The sequence below is a fragment of the Peromyscus maniculatus genome, chromosome 7 (genome assembly GCF_049852395.1).
Source record: "Peromyscus maniculatus bairdii isolate BWxNUB_F1_BW_parent chromosome 7, HU_Pman_BW_mat_3.1, whole genome shotgun sequence".
NCBI lineage: Eukaryota > Metazoa > Chordata > Mammalia > Rodentia > Cricetidae > Peromyscus > Peromyscus maniculatus.
The window spans coordinates 37,719,414-37,737,341 of NC_134858.1; the positions used below are offsets into that span (position 1 = coordinate 37,719,414).

General features: G+C 50.1%; 1 protein-coding gene across 2 annotated transcripts in view; it reads right to left on the reverse strand.

The window, feature by feature from the left end:
* Nucleotides 1-17,928, reverse strand: part of Ubash3b (ubiquitin associated and SH3 domain containing B) — a 150,176-nt gene that overhangs the window by 37,056 nt on the left and 95,192 nt on the right. Inside the window, exons 1-3 of one of the 2 annotated variants that reach the window (XM_042280717.2) lie at nucleotides 17,239-17,645; nucleotides 3,831-3,884; nucleotides 2,887-3,073 (exon numbers count right to left, since the gene is read on the reverse strand). In XM_042280717.2, coding sequence (XP_042136651.1) covers nucleotides 2,887-2,889 — 3 coding nt within the window. In that variant the 5' untranslated portion in view covers nucleotides 2,890-3,073; nucleotides 3,831-3,884; nucleotides 17,239-17,645. Of the gene's footprint in view, nucleotides 1-2,886; nucleotides 3,074-3,830; nucleotides 3,885-17,238; nucleotides 17,646-17,928 lie in introns of those variants that run through there. The other variant, XM_006981234.4, reaches the window with a different exon arrangement.

The following is a 17,928-nucleotide window of genomic DNA, read 5'->3' on the forward strand; positions in this document are numbered from 1 at the left end:
GCTGAGGCTGATCACGCAATTACTTAACCAGCCCTCCTGTCCACGAGGGAGGAAAGAGCTGCAGGCTCTCAATTATCCAGACACTGATTCTCCAGTGGGCAAATGAAACCAGGGGATGCATCCTGACATCTCTTCCCACCCCCACTCCCCTTGCTCTGTTGTGGCTCCTGGGAACCTTGCCAGAATGTCCTCTGATTGGTTAAGCAGAAAGTGAAAGCCGGGGTGGGGTTGAGATGTTGGTTAAAAGAAGCACATTTTTAAAGGAGTAAATAGAGGCATGGCAACAATACCTAGAAACAATGCGATGTGTACTTGAAAACTGCTGGCAGGTAGACTTTAGGGTTGGGAATGGGGTGCAGTGTTACAAGTTCTTTGCTTAGTATGCAAGAGGCCCTGAGCTCAATCCACCGACCCGAAGAAAAACAAGAAGAGGAAGGCAGTAGCTGGTCAAGCTCTCGCCACAAACAAACAATGACACAGGCCGTGTATACAGGATTAGCTTAATCCACATTCTATAACGTAAACATATAGCAAACACTCACGCTATATACCATAATCTGCCAATTAAACCAAAAGTTCTTGGGCCTGGAGAGATGGCCCACAGGTTAAGAGTACTTGTTGCTCTCGCAGAGGACCTACGTTCAGTTTCCAGCACCCACACAACTGTCCGTAACTCCAGTTCCCGGGGACCCAACACCCTACTCTGGCCTCTGTGGGCACCAGGCATGAAAGCAGTGCACAGACATACATGGAGGCCAAACACCTATAAACACAAAATACAATGTAAAATAGGAAAACCCAGGGGTTGGAGCAGAGGGCGCAGCTTAGTCGGTAGAATGCTTGCCTGGCATTGGGGAACCCCGGCATTCCATCTCCAACACCACACAGAATTGGACGGGGGGGGGGGGGGGGGGGTGCGAACAAGCTGGGTGTGTGGAGGTCACATCTGAAAACCCAGCACCGAGGAAGTGAAGGCGGGAAGATTAAGAGTTTAGGGTCATCCTCAGCTATACTGAGTTAGTTCTAGGTTAGCCTAGGAGACCTGAGACCCTGACCCCTGACCCTGAAAAATAGGCAGGCTAGGGAGACAACTCAGTGTGAAAGAGTGCCTGCCCTGCAAGCCCAGGGTCCCGAGTTTGAATCCCCAGGACCCACATAAAAAGTCAGGCACAAGAAGGCTGAGATGGCTGGAGTCTGGTAGCTCATTAGCCAGCCCGCCTACCCCTAAAGAGCGAGGTTCCGGTTCAGCAAGAGACTCTTTTTCAAGGGAAAAAGGCAGAGGTAGATGAGAAAGATGCCAGAGATTCAGAGGAAGAGGAGGAGTGCGTGTGTGTGTGTGTGTGTGTGTGTGTGTGTGTGTGTGTGTGTGTTGGGGGGGTGGGGAGCAGTAAACAAAGAAACAGAAACGCTGCCTCCAGCGCTCTTTGAGCTGCTCCTTAGACAACTTATGTCTCCACCTCCTCTCCCCTGATCTGGGGAGGAGGGAGGATTAGGTCCGGGGAGCGGTGACGTCATCCACCTACCCTCTTTGGAGGGTTGGGAGGAAGAATGAGAGTCTCTAAACCTCTGAATGCTTTTCTGCAAGATCCCGGCATGACTAAGAGGAAGTGAAAATTGATTTAATTTGCAGAGTGAGTTGCTAGAGACAAGGTGTTAGGAACACTACCTGAGACACACGCGAAGAGAGGCTGTGTTGGGGGCGGGGGAACAAAGCAAACTATGTTTTGAAAATTGTTTGAAAAAGGCTACCATCCTGTTTCGTGCAGAACACATGTGGGCAGGTCAACTCCATCCCCGTGAGAGCGGAGGTAGATGACAGGTACTTCAAACTTTCAAGTATGGAGGATTGACTTAGGCCTTACACCAGCTTTCCCTTAGACAGCTGGAGTGTGGATGAGGAACTGTGCCTGGTGGGGGGTTTCAGTCTCTAGAAAACTCTAGTAAGACCTCATGGTGCTGTCCATGTAGGTGGAGTGGCTTTTCTTGTCTGGAACCCAATAATCTTGTTCCCCACGCTCTCTGTTTCTTCCCCTCCCGGCCCTGAGAGCGGCCCAGGCATGATGTCACAGTACTTGGGAGGCTGAGGCAGGAGGATCAGGAGTTCAAAGATCAGGAGTTTCGGGTCATGCTTGGTGATGTAAGCAAGCTTGAAGCTGAGCTACATGAGATTGTCTCAAAAAATAATAAAAATAAAGGAAAATAGCTCCTTTGGAGTACATGCCATGTAAGCATGAGGGAGCAGAATTCAATTGCCAGAACCACAAAGAAAAGCTAGGTGTGGTAGCATGAGCTTGTTTGTAATCCCAGCACCACAGAGGCAGAGACGGGAGAATCTCTAGAACTTACTAGCCAGCCAGCCTGGGCTCCTTCGTGAGTTCCAGACTAACTATAAGGTGGATGGATGGCTTCTGAGAAACGACACCTGAGGTAGATCTCTGGAACACACACACACACACACGCACACGCACACGCACACGCACACGCACATGCACACGCACATGCACACGCACACACGCATGCACTGTGACTCCTATCCTGAGAGTGGAGAGAGCAGACAGTGAGCATGTATGAAGCTACGTCAGTGGCTGTTCAGGTGCCAGGCCAGAGTGCCACCCACAAAGGGTCAGGCTTGTCCTTCAGGTTGTAGAAGTGCATGGTTGCCCTGATGCACTAAACCCAGATGCTCCAGGCCTCGGCAGATGTCAGGAGTGTGGAACTGGGGAGAGGCACTTGCTATGGACCACAACCACACTGACTCCTGGGAGGTCCCCCAGTGCTGGGAGCGCCCGAACACTTCCTTAGTCTTTTCCTATCTTCATTTCAGGATCCCGGGGACTGTTCGGACAGTGGAGGGGCTGGGGAGACAGGGACTGCCGTGTTGCTCACCATGAAGAACTGGCAGAGGGTGATGTGGGGGAAGATGTTGTGGGCCTTGTTCTTTCCACAGATCTGCTTGGACTGCTGCCAGAAGTCAGACAGCTTCTGGGCCAACGGGCCGGTTGGGCGGAGGTAGAGGACATACTCCCGAGGCAGGGGGTCATCCAGGAAGGGGTCACCGACATGGGAGAACAACCTGTGCGAGAGAAGAGAACCAAGAAAGGCTCACTGGAGAACAGTGGACAAGGAGGAAGAGAAGAGGCAGGCCCATCCGTCTGTCTCCATGCTTCCCACCCCAGGACCACACGGAGAAGGGCTTCCATTTGTGCTGCAAAACCCACCCTTTGAAAGCTCACACTCGCAACCAACTCTCAGATGGAGAGAAACTTCTGTTCTCCAGAGAGTGGTATTGCCTCCTCATCCCACAACTCCCTAAAAAAAACCCCAAAGCTGCTCTCCAGGAAGCATCCTTGGGTTAACTCCAAATCCTTTCCCCAAGGTGGCGTAAGTCTCCTTGCACACGCCCAGTCCTTCAGCTGCGTCTACGCTGGAGCTCCTGTACCTCCAAAGCGAAAGGAAGCCCCAGGAAGGTGGCCTGTGGCCTTCTCTTGGGAATGACATCCTGGTAAATGAGTAAGTGGGACGGTTTCCTAAATTGGCCAGTCTGGCATCCACACACGCACAGCCAATCTTGAAGTGGCTTGACTGGCAGGGCTCAGATAATGTGAGCCTCTATCTGGGAAGATTTTGAAAGCCTTTAAATAGATCCAAGGAGATACACATACCCTGGGGCCCGGGCAGAGGAGGCAGTGGACTTGATAAATGGGCCTGTCACATTTGCCTCCACCCCTCCTGGAAGGGTCCATTAGAAAGACTACTGCACACCCGCACTCCTCACAGACACCCAGAGTTAATTACATGCTATTTTCTCAATTTATTTATTTCATACCAACCAGTCACATGCTGCTTGAACGCTTCTTCCTCCTGTGGATGCCAGAGCTTTTTGTCTGCAAAAAGAAATCAAATATCTATTGTTAGTATTTTTAGCCTTCCTCTCAGCTTCTCTCACCGGGCTGGAGTGGGCGGGGGGTCGACATCAGAGTTTGCGTTCCCTGCACTGCTATATGGCACAGGAAAGGCCTGCAGCAGGGGCTCCCCGAGGGTCACAGGAAGGCAGATGGAACTGGGGGACTCATCATTAATTTCCATGTAATTAGCACTGGATTTGCATGCAGCCTGACATCCCATATAGTCTATTTTCAGTTTGTTTCCACACTGGGGTTTTATTTTCACTTCCCTAAAAGTTGTCATGTCTGTACTTCTCCTCCCTGAATTTCACCCACTCGTTTCCAATGACCTAGATCCCCCTACAGAGCAGCTTCTTTTTTTTTTTTTTTTTTTGGTTTTTTCGAGACAGGGTTTCTCTGTGTAGCTTTGCGCCTTTCCTGGAACTCACTTGGTAGCCCAGGCTGGCCTCGAACTCACAGAGATCCGCCTGGCTCTGCCTCCCGAGTGCTGGGATTAAAGGCGTGCGCCACCACCGCCCGGCCCAGAGCAGCTTCTTACAACCCTTGATGGAACGGTTGGGGAGGCGGAGCCGATGGATACGAAGATGCGGAGCTAAATGTCTACAAGGGCATTTGGATAAACTCACTTCCTCCTTTTCCAGGCCCCAACCACCCAGGTGGATCCAGCATCTCCCATTATTTTACAGACATCTTTGGGGACCGATATTACTGGATAAGATAGAGACAGGGTGTACCATCAGTTGCTCCTGGAGAGACTGCTCACAGCCCTCCTGATGGTGGACCAGTGTCTACAGGAGACTCATAGCGGTGAGGCCCTGCACACAAGCTTTCGAGGAGCACTGCAGGGCCAGGGCTGACAGAGCCACAGAGATCTGGGTTCGTATCCAGCTTTGCTGCTGACCCATGCATCCATGTATTCACGCACACATGCGGACAAGGTGCTGCTCACTGCCAACTGCTTCATCAGCACATTCTGGGTGCTGGGAACAAGATTCGCATGGTCCCTGTCCACATGGAAGGAAGGAAGAAGGGAGGGAGGGAGGAAGGGAGGGAAAGAGAGAGGGAAGGAAGGAAGGAAAGGGAGGGAGGGGGAGGGAGGGAGGAAGGAAGGAAGGAGGGGGGAGGGAGGAAGGAAGGAGGGAGGGAAGGAGGAGGGAGGGAGGAAGGGAGGGAGGGAGGGAGGGAAGGAGGGAGGGAGGGAGGGAGGGAGGAACTGTAAGCTAACTATCTGATTGCACTGGGGGCAGGAGCAATGGGGAGCTGGGTATGGTGGTGCACACCTTTGACCCGGCATTGAGAGAACAGAGGTCAGCTTGGTCTTCATAGGGAATTCCAGGCCAGCCAGAGCTACACGGTAAGACCTTCTCTCAATAATAATAATAATAATAGTAGTAGTAGTAGTAGTAGTAGTAATAGTTGTAGTAGTAGTAATGAAGGAAAACCTGAGAACCTTGCCAAGACACAGTCTAATGTCTCACCAAAGAGGGTCATGTGAACCGGAGGATGCTGACCCCTGGGGAAGGGAGTGGTAGCTGTGGTGGTAGGAGACACCGAGTGCCTCTACTCTGTCATGGAATGGAAAGACGGACAGCACATGGAGCCTTGGGCAGTGCTGACCCGTCACAGGGGGCCGGTAAGTGATCATTTTCAAAACAGGTCACCCGAAAGTGTTCATGTTTGTCTCCCTTCCATTCCACTGACTTGGGGTCCTCGGGAGAAGGGGAGGGGAGGAGTCCAAATTGCCTGTCACTCTTTCCAAGTATCCTCTTCCTGCCTGCCGGCGGCACCTAGTCTTCCTTTCTCTCGTGACCCCAGCATGGACCACTCAGCAAACAGTGAGTACTGTGAGAGTCTCCGGCTCAGGCCGGGAGGGACCTCAGACATCCTTTGTGAACCCCGTTTCTTCAGTCTCCCAAGGAAGGCTCCAGTGAGAGAAGTGGAGAAATCCACTTTTCAAAGCAGCCTGGCTGAGGCACTGCCGAGCCGGGACCCGGGGTTCTGTTACCAGCTGAGAGCTAAGTCAGGTCTGGCTTTGCTCCCAGCATGCTCGCTCCCCTGTGGTCAGCTACCTGGACCAGCACTGTGAAAAAATGAGCCTCCTCACTAAGATGAAGTCCCAGAGAAAAGAGGCAGACCCTGGAAAGGAGCTGGTCAAAAGGCTGGAAGCATGGAACACGCTCACCCTCACTACCACACACACCTCTGAAAGGGACTCCCCAGGCAGAGACCCCTGCTTCCCGTTTTTTTAGGTAGAGAATCCACATATACACAAAAGCCCACCAGTTGTGGGGAGCTGGAGACTAGAAACTCAAAAGGATTAAATGTCCCCAAAAGGACCCATTGTTCCCAAAACAATTGGAATAAGGAAAACCCATTTTCAGCCCAGACAATGCGCTATTTATACAAAGCATCCAATTTCTTTTTCTTGCACCCTTCCCCCAGTGAAATATATCTGACTGAAATTTAATTTATTTCTTTGGAGGAGCCACGAGAATCCTCTGGAAATGAGAGATCTAATTAAGTTATGGTCTCCCTAACTTAAAAGACATGTTTTGGAGAAGGTTCAAAGGGAAAGAATGGAGAGCGATAATGAAAGGCTTGAGTGTGATAAGTCTGCGATAAAGGTTAAGGAAACCCAAACAGTTCTTTCTGGAGAGACGAGACGGAAGGTTTTCATTTTGTGGAAAGGCATCACACGGAACACACCTTCTCTAGTGAGGGTGAGCTGGGTCGGCTACAGCACAAAGGGCCCTTGGGCCTCGAGAAAGAACTATCTTGAACAAGAAGAAATACATCTTAAACACTCTTTTAACATTTTTTTTTGGGGGGGGGTATTTTCTTTTATGTGTATGTTTTGTCTGCATGCATGTATATGTACTATGTTCACGCCTGGTACCTGCGGAGGTCGGAAGATGGCACTGGATCCCATAGAACTGGAGTTATGGATGGTTGTGAGCCAGCATGTGGGTGCTGGGAAACAAACTGGTCCTTGGGAAGGGCAGCAAGTGCTTTTAACCGCTGAGCCATCTCTCCAGCTCCTCCTCCCCTTGGCTTTTTTGGGGGATGGTGGTGAGGGTCAGAAGAAAACTTGCAGGAGATGGTTCTTCTCTTCCATAAGGGATTAAACTCAAGTTGTCAGGCTTTGTGCTGAACACCTTTACGTCCTGGTCCTTAAATGTATTTCTAAAGGTTTCTAGAAAGTATTTATACGTCTGCAAGCGAGGAGTGAAATTCCCTAGGAAGGGAAAACCCCATTCCTAACGGAGCCTGGTGGCCCAAAGCAAGCTGCTTACAATTCGGATTGAGCCTGTTCCCAGAACTCTCTACCCACAGAACAGACAGGCACGGAACAGCGGCAGAAGACTTGCAGCTCTGCTCAGCTGAAGAGCGAGTTGCCATAGAGTGCCACCCCCACGGCCCACCCCCTGGGGCCAGCGCCAAGGGCAAGTGGGAGTGTGCCGAGTACAGCCAGGCATCTGCTCCCCTCGGAGCAACTCAGAGGCTGGCAGAGGGCTGACTTCTGAGTCTGCCAGAGATCTCAGCAGACAGAGAGCCGCCCCTTCAGCCTGGAGTGTGGGAGTCCAGTCCCTCCCTCCCTCCCTCCCTCAGCGGGGCACTGCAGCAGTCCTCGGCAGGATGGCCTCACCGGGAGACCAGTAAGTGGGACAAACTGTGAGCTCCTGCCATTCTGTCCCATGAAACATCCGGGTCCTAAGGGACAGCTAGCATTCATTTGTAGTTGACTACGAAAAAGAGCACCACGACGTCTCCTGACTACTAAGGAAGGAGACCAGCACAGGTGACAGAAAAAGCAAGGGGCAAGCCAAACAGGCCACTGGGAGGAGCCAGCAGCGCCACCCTCAACTACCTATGGTCTGCTCTGCGGGAAGTCCTCCCGCTGCTCCCAGGATCTTCCGATCTCTGGATGTGGAGGTCATGCCCCAAGGTCATGCTCTAGAAGGAGGTTCACAAAGTACCTTTCTCACTGGTTTGCTTGCCACAGCGTCTCTCCCTTCTTCTTCCCCCTTCCTTCCTCACCTCAGCCCTTCTCTTTCTCCCACTCCCTTCCCTCTTTCCTGCTTTCTGCTGTCTGCCCCCCCCATCCCCACCCCCTGCCTGGACCACTGCAGGGAATCAAATGAAAAGGAAAAGCCAAGCCACAGGTCCACGGTGCTGCTTTCTGATTGGTGGGCATCTTTCAGGGACCATGCATGACCTCTGGTTTCCTGGGCTGATCCAGGCTGCTGTCATTTCCACATACCACGAGATTACTCTGCTCTCAATTCCCTCTCAGACGACACTCCACGTTGCTCTAGGACCGTGGTTCTCATCCTTCCTAACGCGGTGACTCTTTAAGACAGTTCCTCATGTTGTGGTGACCCCCCCCCCAAATTATTTTGTGCTACTTCATAACTGTAATTCTGCTACCGTTATGAATTGTGATGCAAATATTTACGATACAGGATATCTGATATTCGACCCACAGGTTGGGAACCTCTGCGAAGGCACCATGCTAATCTTAAAAAGAAACCACGAGAGACTTTCAATGTTTTGAGCGAAGCAGCAATCTTCTCCAACTCTTGAGTGCTATGTATGCTACAAGCTCAAGCGGCATCATCACTGGAACTTGACTGGAATCTCTATTTTCTTGCCCTTTGTGGGGGCCCCCTGAGTTGCTACCCTGGTTCTGTGAAGTCTCGTTGTGGGCTCAGACCCTTCTGCTTGTTCAGGTTCTGAACAGTTACTGATGTACAGAGGAAGAAAGCCATGGCCTTGCTGGGAGAGGGTCCACACAACAAGAGACATGCAAATAAATAAATAAATAAATAAATAAATAAATAAATAAACAAACAAACAAAAGAAGGCGACCCCCAAATGGTTTCTCAGAGGGGAGCATGAAGGGCTGTGGCTGAGGTGGGCACTGTGCCTAGGGAGGCAGAGCCAGGAAGCTCTCTGTGAGTTCGAGGCCAGCCTGGTCAACAGAGCAAGAGCCAGGACAAGCACCAAAACTACACAGAGAAACCCTGTCTCGAAAAACAAAAACAAAAACAAACAAACAAAAAAGGGTGTGTGTGTGTCTACCTCCACAGTGGGGAGTCCTGGGCTTAGGGTCCTCAGGAGTCCAGCCAAGGATGGATGGGCCTCCTTCCTTTGCTTTGTTTCAGCCCACTACCGCCCCCATTTGTGGAGGGATTTATACCCCCCCCATGAGATTATGTTTCGAAGACTTCCCCAACTGTTTCCCAGGCTCAGAGACCAGCAGTTGGAGGAACTCTAGCCACTCCTTTCTCAATTCAGTACAAGCCCTCCGTATCTCCATACACTCTATTCATTAAAGTACCTGAGAGACCCAGGCTATCTCTGAGTCCACCACAAGTTTCCCCTTGTTTGATTCCAGTGATACTGTCTGGGTCAAGCTATCAGCCATAGGGCACTGGAAATAAACTGGAAAGGCCTCTGGAAGGCGATTCTCTCCACTCCTAGGAAAGCAAAGGTAGGTGGCATTACACCATGGATCCACCACACGCAGGCACGCTATCCTAGGATATTGAATTAAACTCAGAGATGCCAGGTGTGGTTTTAACGTGCTTTAAGGAAACAGCAATGGTCTCCATTCACTGAACACCACACAAGCTAAAGCTCAAGGCAGTCACACTCTGAGCATCAGCTGTACCACATCCCTCCACTCTTCATCTTCGTGAAGCTGGAGTTCTCCCAATTGCTCTAAGAAAGAGCGAGGACCAAACGAAGAACAACCAGGAAATGACAGCAGCAGAGGCCAGAGCATCGTGCAGTGCTTAACGGATGCCATTTCCATCAATGCCCCAACGGCAGTCTGTAGAGGCCTTGAAAACAGAGCAGCAGGATGTCCAAAGGTGTGGGCTCTGGAAAGGGTGTTGGGGATGCTGAGCAAAGCTATCTTGCCATGGCAGGACACTGAGTGCTGAGGCTCCAGGGGAGACAGCCCTGAGGGAGAACACAGCACAGATCTGTGACAGCAGGGATGATGTGCCAGGAGTTCAGGGCTTATTCTAGGCTGACAGCCAGACCAGGGGTCATGAACAGAGAGGCTGTGTGTCTTGTTGTTAGATATCTAGTACCTGAAACTTTGCTTTTGAGCTTGACTGTGGCTTCCGTCTGTCTGTCTATGACCTAGACATACCTTCTGAGTTACAACTGAGATCTGAACTTCTGCTATTAACTGAGTGACAATCAAGGTTAATAAACACTGAACACATCCCTAACACAGGGGACAGGTTAGCCCGGAACTGAGGTCCGCTGTGGTAAGCTATCCTTCTTAGCCCTTCAGAGGTCTGGCTTTATGACTCAGCTACCCGACACCTGTAGTAAAAACCAATAGGAAATACATGGAGTATATTTCCTCAAAAGAGTAAAACCTTGATTCTGTAGATATAAAACAGATCCTCTGAACTTCCCAACTGCAGACTGAGTCACCCTTATCCAAAATGCCAGTGGGCCAGAAGGGTTTCCGATTTTGTAGCATTTTGGCTTTGACGGTGTTTGCATGGACTAACAGCTGAGCATCATAAATCTGAAGACCTGAAATGCAAAATGGTTGAAAACACAAAGCATCATGGGTACTCAGGGAGGTGTAGATTTTGGAGCCTTTTGCATTTCAGATCTGGGGCTTAGAGATGCTTTCCCCCCACTGGACTGCAGTCCACTCTGAGGAGCTGGCAGACAGAAACACAGCCTCGGCCCCCGCCCCACCCCCGCCCCATTCTTTGTGCTCCAGTTGTCTGTGTTCAAAAGACCTGTTTATGAAGGGAAGAGAAGACACAAGACCAAGAACAGAATCCCCCGGGTGGATAAAACGCCCTATGTAACCAGAATTAAATTAATATATCTCTTCTCCATGTCGTCAAGACAACCTTGCACTTTAGAAATATTTAATATGAATTCTAAGATGTAAAAAAAAAAAAACCTCAACCTGCAGGATAGCAATTGTTAATTTTTTTCCACACCTAACACATTTAACTGAATTAAAACATGACCCAATTAACCAGATGACTCTTAGCTCAAAATCAGTTTAACAGTCTGATTCTGGGCAGACATAGTCCATGTGGAGTCAGTTCTGTTTCTCAGTGGGAGAGTCCAGACATACAATGAAGTCACTGGTGCTGTAATGGACAATGGAGAGATACTCTCAGAGCATTATCTGCGCAAAACAATGGCTATTTTGGAGACCAGATCTCACTTAGCCCAGGCTGGCCTAAAATCAACTGTGTAGCCAAGGATGACTCTGAACTTCTGATCCTCTTGGCCTATCCTTCCTGATGGTGAGATCTGAGGATGTACCATCATGCAGGTTTTATGTATATGTGTGTATAATTTTTTTTGCCTGCATGCATATAGGTGCACCATGTATGTGCCTGGTGACCACGGAGGCCAAAAGAGGGAATTGGATGCCCAGGAACTGTAGTTATAGATGGCTGTGAGCTACCACACGGTGCTGGGAATACATTTGTGTGGTACTGGGTCTGGAATCCAGGGCTCTGTGAGTGCAAGAAAACACTCACAGCCACATTTCCAGCCCAATGGGACCTTTTTCTTTTGTAGGTGGCTTTTAGGTAGACATGTCAGAGGCTTTCAGGAGCTGTGGGCTGTGCATGACCCAGGCCAGCTCAGCATTGTGCCTGAGGTTGGCAGCCACCTTGAGAGCAGAGGACAAGAGGTGACCTTCCATCTATTTCTCTCTCTGGTAGAAAAGTAAGATGGGGAAGTGGGAAAGACTTTGAATATTGGGCACTGAGTCGATGTTACAACTTCCCGACAAACTACAGGCTGTCTGTCCCTCCAGCTGTAGAAGACAGAAAGCTTCTCCAGCTCAGTGAAATGGCCATCGCTATCCCAAAGCTCACCAGCCACACTGGAGGTACAAGACAGGAACCTTCGTACATCAGACGGAGTCTCAGCTGCTGTATGTGCTGAGCAGATGATGTCTGAGGTGGTGACAAACGATGACAGCTGAGCTGGGCCGCACTGTAAGTGGTTAAGTGAGGAGCTTGGGCGATAGTGTAGCTGGTACTTGCAGTGTGACTGTGGAGGCCCAAAGTAGAGTCCCAGAATTCATGTTTAAAAACAAACAAATAGGCCGGGTGGTGGTGGTGGTGGTGGTGGCGGTGGCGGCGGCGGCGCATGCCTTTAATCCCGGCACTCGGGAGGCAGAGCCAGGCGGATCTCTGTGAGTTTGAGGCCATCCTGGTCTACAGAGTGAGATCCAGGAAAGGTGCAAAGCTACACAGAGAAACCCTGTCTCGAAAAACCAAACAACAACAACAAAAAACCCCAAAAAACAAACAAACAAACAAACAAACAAACAAACAAACAAACAAACAAAACCACCAAAACAAACAACCCCCAAAAGGCCAGCCAGGGCGCTGCTTTTTATCATCGCAGAACTATGGAACACAGACAGCTGAATCCTTGGGATTCCCTGGCCAGCCAGCCTAGCCTACTCAGTTGAGTTCCAGGCCAATCAGAGGCACCGACTCAAAAAAACAAGGTGGATGGCTTCTTAGGAATGATACATGAGGCTGACCTCTCCTCTTCATGTGTATGTACACATATTCTGTATACCTACAAACACACACCTATATGTATGTACACACACACACACACACACACACACACACACACACACACACACACGCCAAGAGATGTCCAGATCAGTGTATTAACAACAGGATCATTACCCAAGGGCAGCCTGGTAGACAGAGCCAGGACTTAGAGATGTGGAACTCCCAGTGGGGAGGGTCACGTGTGATCTGGACCTTAGAGGTGAGGTCTATGGTGGAAACTGTAGCTGTTCAGCTGACTGCAAAGGAATGATCTCGATCAGGCAGGGGTTGCCAAAGTGATCAGTTAATCAACAGCCACTCTTAGGTCTGTTAAACTTCCTCTTGTGAGGTACAGCTCATCACAAGAACAAAATCGCCACTCTTCCAAAAAACACAGGGTGAAGCATCGCTTGCTGCAGACTGCCTGATTTCAGAGGTGTTTTTTTGGGGGGTTTGGGGATGGTTATTTGTACCGACATGGCTGGGTGACTTCTGTGTTCAGGGCTCTGCTTGCTAGGAATGGCCACTGCCCAGCCGAGCATGCATCCCCATTGTTAATCATTGAAACTAGCAGCCCTGAGTTGGGAAACTTCCCTCATCTCTGGCTTTTTCTGGGTGCAGATCAGTAGATGGCCAGTTATCACTTGTCATCTGTCATTTCCTCATGAAGATAAAAGGAGGTAAAAGGTTGTGCGGAGCTAATATGGCCTTTCTGGACTCTCTCCTATCATCTTTTCTGGTCTACTGGATTACCAAATACCCCACCCCACCCCCACCCCCACCCCGCTTCCTTTGAAATAGAGTCTCACGATGGAGCCCTGGCTGTCCTGGAACTCTAAGATCTGCCCGACTCTTCCTCCCGAGTGCTGGGATTAAAGGTCCCATAACAGATGGAGCACACCTAATCAAAACATTTGAAATCCAAAATGTCCTGAAACTCCCAGATTTTGAGTATCATGTCAAAGCTTAAGAAAGTTGGAATTTTAGGGTGTCTTAAGTTTTTGGCTTTGCAGATTAAGGTACGTGATCGACACCTGCTGAGCTGAGGTCTGGGATTGCAGAGTCTACACAAGTTGCCTGGCAACCTTTCCTTTTCTGTCACCACCCAAAGGACTTGGCTGAGCTGGCACCTTCAGGTCAAAGCAGGAGCCCCCCACTCATTGGTTTGGGTGACCCGAGGCCCAGCCTGGGGAAGGGTCCTGGCTGGTGGGTCACTAGTTCTGTTTTCTATGTAGACCCAGGGAGAAGTGATGAAGAACGTGTGCAGCCAAAGCCTGTTTCGACCTTCTCCAGACTCCAGCTGGGGATTCCAGGTTCCATGGAGCTCGGCCACAGAGAGGGTGGAGACACAGGGAACTTCAGAGTCAGTTTCTCTGGGCCGAAGCCGAGCATTTACCTTACCCCATCAGCTGAGGCTTTCCATCCTCCCTGTCAGAACTGTGAGCACAGCCAATCCCCCTCTGAAGGAACAAGGGGCACCACAAAGACATTCCGGGGCTGGAGAGATGGCCCAGCAGTTTAGAGCGCTTTGTTGCTCTTGCAGAGGACCTGGGACCAGAGGTCTCGGAACCCACAAGGTGGCTCATAACCATCTGCAATTCCAGTTCCTGGGGATTCAATGCCTTCTTCTGGCCTCCATGGGGATCAGGCACACGCATGGTGCACATATATAACAAAGGTAAAAACATCCATACGCATAAAAAAATTAAATAAATAAATCTTTTTTAAAAAGGCTTTTCTGACCCCAAACATAAAGCAAAAGAAAAACTGGCTTATTTTTAAAAGAGAGAAGTACTCTAAAACTATTCATTTGCTGTCTGTCTGTTTCTCTGTGTGTCTTTCTCTGTGTCTCTCCCTCCCCTTCTGTCCCCCTCTGTCTCTTCCTCCTTCCTCTCTGCCCCATCCCCCTCATGAGAATTGACTGCTTTTGCTTCATAGTCATGTCTTTTGGATCTTACTCTTAATGAAGGCTTAATCCCCCCACCCCAAACCACAGTCAGCATGTACTTCCCTCTCTTCTAGTGTCTCGGGATGGTCCCCAGGGTGGGCAGAGCACATGGAAGTGGGGATGGGAAGACAGACAAGAAACACACAGCCAAGATGACTGCAGGAAGGTCAGCAGCCAGACCCAGGACGCTCCCAGGACAACCACCTTTCATGCAAGCCCTGACCTCATAGCCCCTGACCTCACAGGCTCAGGGTCTCTCATCATCATGGCCCATCAACTGAGACATCTGTTCTCCTACCAGCTACAGGAAGAACGATAAAGATTCAGCGTTTTCTTCAGGTGTGGGTCAGAGGTCAAAGGATTTGATGATCAGCTAAGAGCTGGGCACACCAAGAATGGGCAGCAGTGGGGGTTAGTAAGGCCACCAGGGTAAGCTCAGGGACCGGCCGCATTATTTCTTTTGCGAAGGAAAGCATCAGCAACTAGAACTGCTTTTCTAGTGTACTTTCCCCAAAGAGACATTTCCCAGTTTGGTGTTTTCGTTTTAATGTTTTCAAATGGTGTGTGTATGTGTGTGTGTGTGTGTGTGTGTGTGTGTGTGTGTGTGTGTGTGTGTGTGTGTATGTGTGTGATGAACATGCCCACAGGAAGATTGACAGAGAAAGGAATGATGTCTTCAAGGTATTTTGAGGTCCCCGCCCCCAGCCACCCTAAGTGATGGTGACCCCTTGACTACAGGGTTCTTGCCATCACTCTGCCCTTTCCTTGACTTTTGAGAGAATCATTCTTCCAGACATTATGAGGATATTTCCTGGCTGCCTGATGGCGTCTGTGCTCAGAAAGTTTGTCCATGAGTCCAACCTTGTGAGCTCACCATTCTCAAACTGACCCTGCCCCTCTGTACCTGGTCTCTCTTTCCTACACAATGAAAACGTTCATTTTTTTAAAATCACATTCACACAAGGGAGTCCAGCTACTTACTAAGAAGAGAGGTAGCTCTACTAAACAAGCAAGCTCATCCCCAGAATCTCTGCGAACACCCCTGTGGGTCTTCCCCCAGGGGGGTTGAGAGGGCAGGAGAGAGGCCTGTCAATAAGCATCAACTGTAATGGGCAGACCCATTTCCGTCAGAGGAAATGCACCTAATGGAGAAAGATGTATTGATCCTGACGGCCTGTGTCAGAGTCAGGCTCCCAGCGGAGAGCCCTTTCAGCCTGCCCGGGTTAATGGCCTGGCTGTATCTAATAATCAATGCAACGGCAAGCCTTTTGCTGTTGCCTCCAGGGCCAGCCAACGGGGAGGAAAGTGCACTGAACTTTTTCATAAAACTCCGAGAAAGGAAAAAAAAAGATGAGCTGTCTGGGGAATTAGGTGTACAGGCTCTCCCCTGAGAACGCCAATGAGGTGAAGCCTCTCTGTCCAGAAGCACCTCCATCAAGCAGCCTTCTCAGGGAGCGGTTAGCAGGGGAAATGCTGTTTTGGGTTTCCAGTGTGTTTGTGCGGCAGAGCCCAGCAGCCCAGAAGGGAGGCCTTGTTCTGAGCTAGCTAAAAAAGAGCCAGGAGCTGTGTGGCCTCTGCTTCAGGGAGGCAGCGGTTTGTAATCGGGAAACCAGCCATTAGCCCATGGGGGGCGCCATCACAAACACACTTGCCCACGCTTTTAGGCGGCTCCAGCAATGCCCTTCTTCCCACGTGATGGGGATGAGGGATGCACAGAGGCACAGGTATGCCTGGTCTGCTGTGTAAAAAAGCTCATTACTGGGAACCAAATTCTCTCTAGCTGGAAGACGACAGTGGGCAAGTTATTTCTCCCCAAGACTGGATTTCTGAATCTCTTCAGTCAAGGTAACCATGCCCACTTCTTCGGGAAGGCTCCCGGTTAAGATCAGGTAATGCATTTGAAGAGCTCAGCGTGGTGTCTCGCATACATTAGACACTGAACAAAAATAACCTCGGCACGCACACACGCCTGTGCCTATTAGCCCATCAATCTTCACGGTTTTCCAAGGATAAACGGAAGTTCCGTGCTAATAGAAGCATTTCAAGGTCGGGTGCTCGTTGACCCAGATTCCTTCTCTGCTGAAACCATCTATGACTTCTGGGAAGGTCTTGAGAGTGTTTCAGCTTTGGCAAGAGAGAAGAGCTTTCTAGATAGCACAAGGAAAGGGGCCGCAGTGGAAAGCAGCTGGTGCTGGGGGATGGGACGGAAAGTGTATGAAGAGGAGGAGGGATGACCCAGGCTATGGCCAAGACTGGCATTTAGATTCAACCAGGAGGAAAGTGATGGGTCCCTAGAGGCTGTAAACGGGGAACAGCAACATGGCCCATCACCTCAATCATCCAGGCCAGCCCTGCAGGTGGGGGTGTGCCCAAGGACAGTTCTAAAGAGAGGCACGGATGGGACTAGGGGGGGGGTGTTCAGTGGGTAAAGTGATTGCACGAGGATCAGAGTTTGAATCCCCAGCACCCACAGAAAAGGCAGGCAGCGTGACAAATGTCTCTCTTCGCAGCACAGGGAGGCTGAGACGAGTTGACTACGTGGGCTCACTGGCCAGCTACTTTAGCTGATCCACGAACTTCAGGTTCAACAAGAGACCATATATCAAAAAATAAGGGTAGATTTGACAGAGGAAGATGCTGGACATTGACCGGTGGCTTCCACATGTGCAGCCATGCAAGCAAGCATGCGCACGCACGTGCAAACACACACACACACACACACACACACACACACACACACACACACACACACACCCCTCAGATCTCAAGTCATTAGAGCCCTCCTTCTGGGGTCCTTACTTACCACTGCAGAATGGTGTCACACTGCTCACTGGAATATCTTCTTAGAAAGAGGATGAGGCTTTCTAAAGTTCAGTCCATTGCACAAGCTAACTAGTATTATCCCCTGGGAATCTGAGGCTCAGAAGCTACCGTTGTCTTGTGCCAAGGAAGCCAGAGGTACCATGACCCAGGAATGAGATGACAGATATCAACATTCAGCCCAGTCCCCTGACCACAGCTGGTGCTCAATAAATAAGGCCACAGTTCCCACTTTATGACTCTGTTCGCTATAGGAACTGACTATTTCTGCAAGCTTTCTCTTGCGTCTCTGTGGAGAGGTTTCTGAGCTTAAGATGTAGGTTAGTTCTTTACCTAGCCCCTGGGCTCAAGGTCACACTTAAGGTGTCCATCTTTGAAGTCTCCTCAGGCAAATAGAACCTCCTGAGGTTCTATTTCAGGTTCTCTAGAATGTCATGGAGACCAGGCTGTCCCGGAGGAACAGTGTCTGTTCTGAGTCATGCCAACCCTACAGAGGACAGCCAACATGATTTGGGAGGGGAAATGTCCATTGAATAATAAAGACTGTGTTCCTACAGGGTGCTGCGAAGAGTGGGGGTGAATGCAGAGTCACAGAGTCCCCAGAAGTAGTAACTCAGGCTGGCAGTCCTGGGGTGGCTCTAAGGGAAGATGCAGAGACCCCCCAGGCAGAAAA